At 43.9% G+C, this 10,470-nt stretch overlaps 3 protein-coding genes across 3 annotated transcripts in view; 1 reads left to right on the plus strand and 2 right to left on the minus strand.

Moving 5' to 3' along the window:
* The window catches only part of LOC141903847 (chromosome transmission fidelity protein 18 homolog), a 29,060-nt gene extending 27,692 nt beyond the window's left edge, over positions 1 to 1,368 (minus strand). The window contains exons 1-2 of the mRNA XM_074792187.1: positions 1,233 to 1,368; positions 267 to 491 (exon numbers count right to left, since the gene is read on the minus strand). Of these exons, the coding sequence (XP_074648288.1) occupies positions 267 to 491; positions 1,233 to 1,299 (292 nt within the window). The 5' untranslated portion in view covers positions 1,300 to 1,368. The remainder of the gene's footprint in view (positions 1 to 266; positions 492 to 1,232) is intronic.
* Positions 1,369 to 1,475: 107 nt separating this feature from the next.
* On the plus strand, positions 1,476 to 7,776 carry LOC141903520 (centrosome and spindle pole-associated protein 1-like). The gene has a single exon (XM_074791646.1). It carries the CDS (start codon positions 1,614 to 1,616, stop codon positions 5,046 to 5,048), a length of 3,435 nt encoding a protein of 1,144 aa, XP_074647747.1. The 5' UTR covers positions 1,476 to 1,613; the 3' UTR covers positions 5,049 to 7,776.
* A 1,013-nt stretch (positions 7,777 to 8,789) lies between these two features.
* On the minus strand, positions 8,790 to 10,338 carry LOC141903655 (rRNA methyltransferase 2, mitochondrial-like). Its single transcript, XM_074791872.1, has 2 exons — positions 9,939 to 10,338; positions 8,790 to 9,211 (listed from the first exon to the last, which is right to left on the minus strand). The coding sequence occupies exons 1-2, from the start codon at positions 10,336 to 10,338 to the stop codon at positions 8,790 to 8,792; spliced, it is 822 nt and encodes a 273-aa protein (XP_074647973.1).
* Between the last annotated feature and the right edge of the window lie 132 nt (positions 10,339 to 10,470).

A 10,470-nucleotide genomic window follows, 5' to 3' on the forward strand; every position in this document is an offset into this window, starting at 1 on the left:
ACTTGTCTGGTCAAGTTCCAAATGCTGCTGCACCAATTTCCTTTGTTGACAAAATGGAAAAGGGTAACCAATAAAAATCTGATGGACTTGTACTAGTCTCGCCTGGATCATCCCCTGATAATATTTGTAAAAACGGCACTTATCCATAATTTCTGGAGAGCAACTGCACCCGCTGTGTGCGGTCCTGGTTTGGCGAGGTTTACTATAATATCTTCGAAACCTTTATTGGCTCTGCATCAAAGTCTTAAATCATTAATAATACTAACGAATATCCGGAATATCATCGATAATTAGCCGATTCATCGGATCGTTATCATCTTCACTATCCGACAGTGGCTTGAACATGTCATCCTCTTTTCGTTTGAGGTTTTTTCTCACGGAGTTATTTTTTTCAGACGACTGATTGTTATTTTCGGCGCCAGTTCTGCCATCTATGGCTGTAGGCGTTGGAAAACGTAAAGCCTTTTTCGACGGAGGTCCCGCGTTGACTTCTGAAAGCGGTGAGAGAAATATCAAGATCATATTTAAGAGAAATATCAGGATAAGCTAGTGAGGCAGTGGGTAGACAAAGCTTTGCTAACTCTAGTTGAATACATGTTTATAAGAAATCTGAATTTAGCATCATAATTCTTATATATCTATGGATAAGCAGACCAAAAATAATATCCAGATTAGTCTTTTAATCCGGATCAGAAGCGACTGCAATTTAAGTGTCCCCAATGGTTATGTACCTAACCTAACCATAACACTATTTTTTGATAACATTTGTGCCACTCAGACTCAGTGGAAGGTGACCTAATCTGCAGTTAAATCGGATCATTTATTGGAAATTTGATCCTATCTCGCGGTCCTCCTTATTACCGAGATGACGTATTTTACCGAGATCAACCGAGATAACATATTTATTCCTTATTGATTTTAACACTTGAAATCATATTATATCAGTAATAAAAGCCTGCTGGAGTCATATTTTATAATATATTTTGTCGGATATTTTTGTCCGAACTGCCGAACCCCCCTTGCTTAAATGTTGGTTGCAAAATTGACTTTGTTACTACAGCAAGATTTTTAACTTCATCGACATTTTAGCTTTTTTACTTTTTAGAACACAACAGCCAACATCAGATCAACAATCGTCAATGACAGATTTGATTTTGGATGGATTTGTTGTTGGATCTGGGGCAGGGGGCCAAAAAGTCGGATATCGTTTGATTTACTGTTAAATTTCGAACCTTCTTCGAGATCGAGAAGGGCGTCGATATCATCAGCATACATCGCCTCAAAATCTTCATCATCCATATCGGTTTAGTCAATAAAATCGTTAATTTTCACAATAAATATGTTCGATTTCGCGTTTGTATTGCGCGGTATTTCCCAGTAATTCGCGCTACTGACGTCATTTCTGGGAATTCCACCAATTCCAAATCTAAAGCCGGGGTCCGATCCGTAAAATTCAAATATGTCTGCGCCCTTGATTTGTTATGTTGTTATGACGATGAATTAGAAGATCGAGCATTGTTGAAAATACGTATTTTACGCAAGTATTCGAATTAAATTGAACGTCAAGTTGATGCGAATTAAGTTCAGCCGTTCGTCTGTGACGAATTGAAACCATGGGTGATGATCTAGATCAATTTATCCGAGAGCAAAAAGCAAAATTAGCAGCTGACAGAAACGTTTACGGGGGTGGTGAAGCCCACTCAAATGGAGCTGATGGAAACGCGAGACCGGCTCGTAAACAATGGTCTAAAGAAAGAGTTAGAGACGAAGAGGACGGTTTAGTAATTCCCGGTTTACGCGACAGCTACTCGGCGCGAATGCGCAAACAGAAAGAGCGCAACGAAGAATACAACGAATTCCTGCGCCAGTTGAAAGATTCGGAGCAAAATCGTTACAGCGATAAAAAACCGGATCGAAATCCGGTCGACGCGTCGCCGATTAAGAACCCGGCAGATCAGCAGCAGCAGCGACGGGCGCCTGATTCCCCGCCTCCAGTGGCGCGGAGAAGCGACCTCGACCGCGATATTTACGACGAATATTTACGCGAAAAAGACGAGGACGAACGCCGAATGGAAAGGCGCCGTCAGATCATGAGGGAACTCGAAAAAGAGAATCGTAAACAGCGCGGCTTATCGGATCGGAAACCGGCGGAACCCGACATAGTAGCACGTCCGTCGATCAGAGAACCGTTGGAACCGAAGAAACCGGAAGATGATAATTTCAGCTTGCCAATAAAAGACCGTTTATCCGCGCAGCAACGAATGCGGGAAGAGCGAAATCGAGAGTATAACGATTTCCTGAGGCGTAAAGAAGCCGAACGCGCGGGCGGACCGGTCGTCGACGATCGACCGGTTCCGCGGAAGGGTTGGGGCACGCCGACCTACGAAGAAATTCTCGACGACAAACGACGAGAGGAAATTCAATATCGAAGAACGTCGGAAGAAGTTCCCGGACTCGCCGAATATCAATTACGACCGGCCGTCAGCGACGGTTATTTGAATCGACCGATCATCGACGACGATCGCTACGATGTTCTTGATCGGATGTACGAAGAGCGGAAAGTTCGTTTCCGCGACGATCTGCTCAGTCGCAATCACAAGCCGCGTACCGGATTGTTAGACGACGACGACTGGCTCGACATCAGTCGCCTTGATCGACGCCGCGGTCACAAACGCGATTACGACCGCGAGTTGGATCTCATCGATCGACAACGCGCGATACCCGCGCCGCGCGTTCAAACAGCCGGCGTTCCGCCGCTTGATTTATCGCCGCGCCAACAGACAGAGAGCCGACGCGCGCAGGTGAAGTCGGCGCCGGCGCAAGAGTCTGGCGTCGACGGGGCTTCCTTGCCGTTAGCGGATATAAGCGAAGAGGAGAAGAGACGCCGGAAAGAAGCGTACCGACTAGAATTACTGAAACAGATGGACGAGGCGGCGCAGAATAAACAAAGAGAACGCAACAATCAATTCGCGGCCGTTCCGACAAACGCTAGGTTTCCAGACAGTCGCCAGCCTCCTTCAGCGGTGAGAGCGAAAGCGCCTCCTCCTGTCGCTCCAGCTTTATTGCAAACTCGACCGTTGAACATCGGAGGACCTAGCCTCGGCGCTTATAACAGTCCGTTAGATGATCCGTATTATTATTACGGTCTTCAGAATCCGTCGAACGAAAGCGAACCGCCGCAGGCTCCTATCGTACCTCCCGTTTCGTTAGTCGGACTTACCGCCCAGCCAAGCGCTCTGTCGGCCAGAAAACAGGTCGGTTTTGCGGAAGTTCCGACGGAGGTCTTCGCTCCAGCGGGTGGTCGTACTCCGCGGAAAGGTCCCGAAGCTCTGCTGCCCGGCGCGATGCCGGCCCAATCGGAACAGGAGCAAGCTGTCAAGAAACGACAAGAAGCGCAGGCTTACCAACAAGAGCTCGAACGCCAGATCCAAGAAAACAACCGGAAAAAAGAAATAGATCGACTCGAGCGCGAAAAGTACGAACGAAAACTGGAAGAAGAAATCATGAATTATAACCCGTACGGTAAAGGGGGGGGCGGCGCTCCGATGAAAGATCGACAAGGAAATGTTGTCGCCGATCTTCGGCAAATACACGTCGAAAACGAAGAGAAGCTGATCGATCCGAAAAAGCGTATACCGTCGGTCGAGCAGCCGGTCGTGTTTTCTCCGCGTACGCCTCGCGATCCGAACGACCACGCGCGAGGGGGCCACGGCATATTCGGCGAGCCGAAATCGGACGCCGAAAAATCGGCGATCGACCGGTACAAAGACGACCTGAAAAAGCAGATCGAGGAGAAAAAACGCGTCGAGGAGCAGAAACGACTCGTCGAGAAACTCGAAGAGGAAAAAGAGCTGAAGCGCATCGAAGAAGAACGTTTGAAGATCGCGCGCGAATACGAAGAAGAACAACGAAAGCTGCGCGAAAAAGACGAGAACATACGCCTGCAAAACGAGGAGATCAAACGCCAGGCGGAAGAAAAGCGTGAGGAGCTGAAACGACGACAGCAGAAAGAACGCGAAACCGTCGTGAGATCACGCGCTGACGACGTCCACGCGAAAGAGGAACGGGCGCCGACTCGTAACGGCTACCAACGCGCGAATTCGCCGATCGTTCCGGCGCTTCGAACGAAAAACGAAAGCCGGATCGAGTCGCGCGCCGACAGCGCCGACGTGCTGAACCAGCTGGCGAACATGCGCAAACAGTTGCAGAGCGAGCGAATGCGGGTCGAGAGCGCGCTCGGCAACCAGAAGTACGACGTGAACGTGTTCGATCCGCGGCAAGTACGACCGGCGCCGGCAATCAACCAGCCAATCGTTCCGTTAGCTTTGATTTACGACACTACCTCGTACCCGGTCGGGCCGACGTCGGTCACCGCTCAACGGTCGCCCGATCCGCAGGTATTCGACACGGCGTTGCATAAAGGACCGGTCACGGTGAAGCGACCAGCCATCGAAGACAAAGCGAATTCCGACGCGAAAGCCGAATTTCATAAATTTCGCGTTAAGGAGTCGAACTCGAAGACCGGTTTCCGACGCAACCATCCCGACTCGCCGGTGACCGCGACGGCGCTCGAAACTCAACAGCTGGCGTTTTTAGAGGAACAAGAAGAAGCGCTGAAACGATTGCGCGATGGCCAACCCTCGAATTCGTTCTATCCGCAGCGCGCTGGCTCGACAAAAAGCCAACTGCAGGCCGATACCGCGTTCCTCGATCTAAACGGCGCGCAAGTTCCGACCAAGAATGAATCGGCGCGCGAGAAACGCCGACAGGCGCGCGGCAAAACTCCGTCGACGTCGAAGAAGACGCCGCAGCCGGACGCCGCGTCGATGGGTTCGACGACGAGCATCGATCCGGATAGAATCGACCGAAAGAATGCCGACCGCATGAAAAAACTGAACGACCTCGCCGCGGACGACGTCTCGCTGGCGAGCGCTGAGCCCGACGATATTTTAGATCGATTCATGTCGAAACAACAGTACAATCGTCCTCCGTCGCAATCTACTCTAGACGACGACGAGGCGTGGATGAGACCCAGCGCTGATAAATAATGACGTCGATAATTCAGGTTTCGGGGGGTGGCACTGTCAGAAAAGGACATTTTCGCATGAGTAGCATTCGTTTGCGTCGTCGAGTAAGAACTGAGCAAAAAACTCTGCCAATATTTGATTCTGGTGTCCACTCCCGACTGGATTCCTAGATCTACCTTTGTCTCAGTGTTCTCTATATGCTGGAATTTTAACGGGGCTGCATCCATTAAGTGGTATGAAATCATGGTCGCTGAAGAGTAGCTTGGCTTTCGATCCCCCAAAAATAGTGAAAATTTAAGCTTAATTTTGGTGTAATCTCCTATTTTTCACATTGGCTCAATATATTTCAGAGCAATTATTAGCATTGACTTTGGAAGGGAAGGGGCAGCAGATATTTTATGAGGGATGGCTGATTTTCATTTCTGGGTGGATGTGAAAATGAAAGGGATGGTCGCCCCTCTAAAACCTGTGATGGAGAACAGTGTCTATCACCAAAATGTTGCTTCCTTTCCTGGCTCATATTCATACGAAGTATCCAAACTGTTGTCTTGTACAAAGTGTATGAATTTTATATCTTTTTGATTAGTTGACAGGAGTGAAGGCTGGTCACTGCTCCTGACAACATTGCACAGATATTTTGTCATACCGAGGTGCCTCAAGATAACGACCAGGAATGTGAATCAAGTTGGATTAGTCTAGAACCACATTGTACTATTTATGAATATCCCCCAAGCTGACAGATTGTTTCATTTTCAAGCCCTATAAATTGTTTTAACTGTGTAAATATTGTCAATGTGCCAGGTGTTCTAGGCAGCAGCTAATGCAGCTTGATAACCTAGCAAATATCTGGGACTGATCACTTTGAAGTACATGTATCTGTATTTTACACATAATAATAGTATTAAGCATAGCATGGCATAAATTGCCAGGTTATGAATCGGATGATTATAAGACTCAAATGATCTGCATAAGGATGGGAAATTCAAAATCTGTCCAATAATCAGTTTATAACCTATATACTTTACATATGTAGAGGAAATTTATTCTAACAAAACCTAGGGACAGCTTGAAAAACAATGGCGGAAACAGATGATCTGAGTAATTTTAGGGCAAGCTGAAAAACAAATTAAATGGGAGAAAAAGAATCGTCCAAGATTGATTTTACTCACAGCAAATTTATGTGTTATATTTACTGTAATTGATATTAAATATCTCTAAACTAGCAATGATGAAATATCATTATCAGAGTCCGATCTAAGGAATAAAAGCCATTTGCCGAGGGGGGAAGCATACTTAAAATTTCACTTGCCCCTACAAATATCTACTCGCCCTACACAGGCGGTCTGGCTTGCGGCGGCTCAATGATCCGTTGTATTGATTGGGAAAAAACTTTGAGACATAAAAATGCACTAGCCCGAGTCACTAGTGATAATGATAACCTACTTGCCCCAATTTGGCAATTGGACAAGTGCTTAGATCAGACCTTGTTCAGCACTAACTAGAGGTAGTTTATTTCATGGAGACATGTAATGTATTGTGGTTCAATACGTGGTAGTATTAAAATGTCCTAAATCTTCATTCCATCCGAAATTACTTTAGTACGCAGTGTATAAAACTCATACGATGGTTATATTTCGAAAATTTCGCCCATGAAATATGCAGATTGATTTTCTATAATAGCTCCAAGTGAGAAAATTCAAGATTTGCCTTACATTGTCCATACATTTTATATTGATATTTTATTGAACCGTATGTGTATTACCACAGCATAAAGTCCCTTTAACTACACTCGGGTATGAAAAACTGTAAAAAAAATCTATCTATCTGTATTACCAGTAATTATCATTGTATCGAATGTAATATCATTATTGGAATAACCGTAGTATAGTTTGGATAGATAAACCTATGATAAGTTGTCACCAAATCACATTTTGTCAGTTTTTTCACTAGGACCGGTACTACCCTGCCATATATCAATCATCCTGTGCTTGAATTTTAGGGATTATAAGCACTAGTTGACTCCACCTCAATACTCTAGTATCAGTTAATGCAGCTATCAACCTGCTGTCTGTAGACACCCCTACAGACGTTCGGCAGACATACACCATTTTCCCAAAGTGTTTGTCCTGGCATTGCCACCTCCTGTGGCAGTACCCCAAACATTTTACTTTGAAAATGAATATGGGTGTCATGTCTGAACCATCAATTTTAGACGGACGTTCGCCGTTTGTGAAAAATGTGTTCATCCAGACATCGCCATTCAAAAGGCGATAGGGTACAGACAGCAGATTGACAGCTGTATCGCCGATTGCCGGGCCTACGCCCACCTTTAGTCAGTTTACTGCTGGTCAGTGTAGAAATTTTATCCATATTTACTCAGTAAAGCAGAGTCTACTACTGTTTCAGTTTACAATCCATCGATTTATGTTACATTATAAATGGTTTGATGAATTTGACGTACTTACGTTAGAATTAATAGATTTTATTAAAACGCATTTTAGAATTTTTGATTGGCACAGAAATGTTGCTAGGTACTTATGTATATTTACCACAATGAGATATTTTTACACGCTTTTCTGATGAAATCATTTTTGATATGAACTCAAAGGGAGTTTAATTGTTAACTTGTGTGAATACGAACTTAGAATTACAATTTCACGGCCGTTGACAGTATCAAACAATCTTTGAGTAAATGGATCCAGACTGTATACTGTAGTTGACAATGATATGTCGATGTATTATTGGGAATGTGGTGTTATCTTGTTTATGTAAATATTAAAATTGATATATTATCAACGATAATTCATTTAGTTTTGCTGTCAATTTACTGAAGGAATCATTTGCAGTATTCTCCAAAGAATTAATCTTGGATGGACCCCTAAGAGGTGACCGTTCTTTAAGATACCCCGGAGCTCACAGGATCCATCATAGTCATCACAAGCAGAAGGATTTTTGTCCGGGGCATTCGATAATACAGTCCGAGTCGAACCCGCTTAATCCGGATCGACCTAATCCGAATTTTGCTATAATCCGGACAAAATTTGCAGACTGTTGACATACAAGAAAATGAGGACTTATTCCAAATTTCCTGTAAACGGGATGAATTTTGTAAGTCCCAAATGTATCTGAATTAAGCGGATTCTATTGTATGAGTCAATCTGTCAAACAGTCTCAGGTGTACAGTTGAAGTCGGGTTAAGTCATCATGGGACAAGACTTAAGCGAGTTTCATAGTACACATACAAGGAGCAGATCCAGGGGGACTTCATACAAGTCTATCAATTTTTGTTGAGTGCCCTTTTTACATTGTCTACTTGGTGCCTTTCAGTACGGGAGTAAACCTAATATTGCTTTTCCAGACATCAAAGTGCCGTTTTGGACAGCAGTGCCCTTTCGGGATGTGACCAGTCCTTCAAAATTAACCCCTCGGTGTGCGAGTTAACCATAATATTGCCTTTTCAGACATCAAAGTGCATTTTTGGGAGTTGCAAGTCCTTCAAAATTGGTGTCTGGATTAGCCTCCGCATACATATATAGTCATTGACTTCTAATTCGAGAATCATTAGAGATGGTCGATTCTTGTAGGACAATGGAAATTAACTGCAGTTATTTTGTAGTCTCCGGGGAAGCTCGTCCATGTCGTGTGGAAAGGGGACCAGTGAATCTTTTAGATATAATAATCAAAATTTCTTTTTTTTTGGAAAAAGTCTAGATATTAAACAAACTTACAATAATATATTTTATTTATTTTTATATATATGTATTAAGTTTTAAAGCCCGTACAGAGAAAGAACATTTCCGCCGAGTCGCCGCGCGAGGCGTTCGGTTTGACGGGTTTCACTTTATCGAAATACTCCCGTAATTCGCGTTTCAACGTCTGCTCGTCTTCGCCCTGCCATAATTTACAAACGAACGTTCCGCCGTCGTTTAAAACCTGAGTCGCGAATTTCAGTCCGATTCGACACAATTCGACGATTTGAAAGTGGTCCATTTTCTTGATTCCCGTCGCTTTCGGCGCCATATCGCTGACGATGACGTCGACTTTTTTGCCCTGTAAGAGTTGCGAGATTTTGTCTCTGGTCTCCGGCAATGTGAAATCCGATTGTTGAAGCGTGATGCAATTTTTCACGGGTATGAATGATTGAATGTCGACGCTGATTACTGTTCCTTTCGATCCGCGCTTTTCTACAAAATATAAATTAATAAGTTATCCATGGATATTCACAAAGTCATCAATCTTTAAAAAAATCAAGTAGAGAATCTTTACTCAATCAATTTCAACCGGTGATTTTTGTTTGAAATTGCGACAATTTCGAGTTGCACAATGGAATTTAATACACGTCACTGTTGCGATGGTTCTAAGATTTGTATTCCGCGTAAAATGATTGAAAGAATTTAAGTTAAATCAGATCGGTCATTCCTGGATATAAGGAGTTTTAATTGAAGGCGAAAATTTAAAATTTCTAGGAAGCGTCTGCATCACTTCCATAATCCTATATTACTGTAGACTCTTCCTATTGGTACAGTTTATCTCGGTAAACCAAACCAGTGGTTTAGTAAATGAATTTTTATCCTTTATACTACAAAACTCAGGTTTCTTAAATTCGGGAACTGCCTGGTTGGGTAAATATTTTAATCGCTCACGGGCAAAGTTGTTAAGCTTGAGAACTGGAGCTTGTTTGGAGCAAGGGCATCGTTTATGAAAAATAATAGATCGACCAAAAATCCAGGTCCCAAATGTATCGATTAAGGGGTAATCAACTCTACAACTACGAACTACACACAAATTTCTAATTGCCTATTTATTTCTCTAAATTAAAAGAGGTTAAGATATTTTGCTCAAAGGAGTTTTTAAGGAATCACCAAGTCGTAGGGACCCTGTAATACATGTTTTGACAAAGCTTGCACATACCTACACCAGCTGCGTTAACACATTCCGCAGCGACCTGTGACCACGATCCCGGCGCAGCCCCGCAATCAACCACTACATCTCCGGGCTTCAACACTCTGAAACGTTCGTTAATCTCCAACAGCTTGAACGCGCTTCGACAACGGTAGTTTTCGTATCGCGCCTTTTTCACGTACGGATCCTTATTTTGTCGCGCCAGCCAAATGTTCGAACTTTTCGAATGAGCTTTCGAGTTCATCGACGTCGTAGAAAATCCGTTTCTACTCGCGATCGACGAGCGAATAATAACCAAAGAGGTCCCAACACCCGATAGTTTGCTTAGTTTTGCAGTCTGCTGAAACGAACTTAGCAAGGACATGATACGCATAGCGCTATGATACACGATATATAAGATCACCAACATTCACACGAAATTAACAACTTTTTCATCCAATAAGTTTTTTTCCGAAATTCAATTATCCGCTAGAACAGGTTTTGCCTGTTTACGCCCGCAACCGAGAACTCCAGTTACCTACTAGATAGTCTATATGCAAAT

The sequence above is a fragment of the Tubulanus polymorphus genome, chromosome 4, assembly GCF_964204645.1.
Source record: "Tubulanus polymorphus chromosome 4, tnTubPoly1.2, whole genome shotgun sequence".
NCBI classification, from domain to species: Eukaryota; Metazoa; Nemertea; class Palaeonemertea; order Tubulaniformes; family Tubulanidae; genus Tubulanus; species Tubulanus polymorphus.

What these genes read in the sequence shown, in the direction of transcription:
- LOC141903520 (XM_074791646.1), top strand. Translation starts at nt 1,614, where the DNA reads ATGGGTGATGATCTAGATCAATTTATCCGAGAGCAAAAAGCAAAATTA.
- LOC141903655 (XM_074791872.1), bottom strand. Translation starts at nt 10,338, where the DNA reads ATGTTGGTGATCTTATATATCGTGTATCATAGCGCTATGCGTATCATG. An exon ending in TGTTAACGCAGCTGGTGTAG is followed by an intron (nt 9,212 to 9,938) that starts GTATGTGCAAGC and finishes TATATTTTGTAG; the next exon opens with AAAAGCGCGGATCGAAAGGA.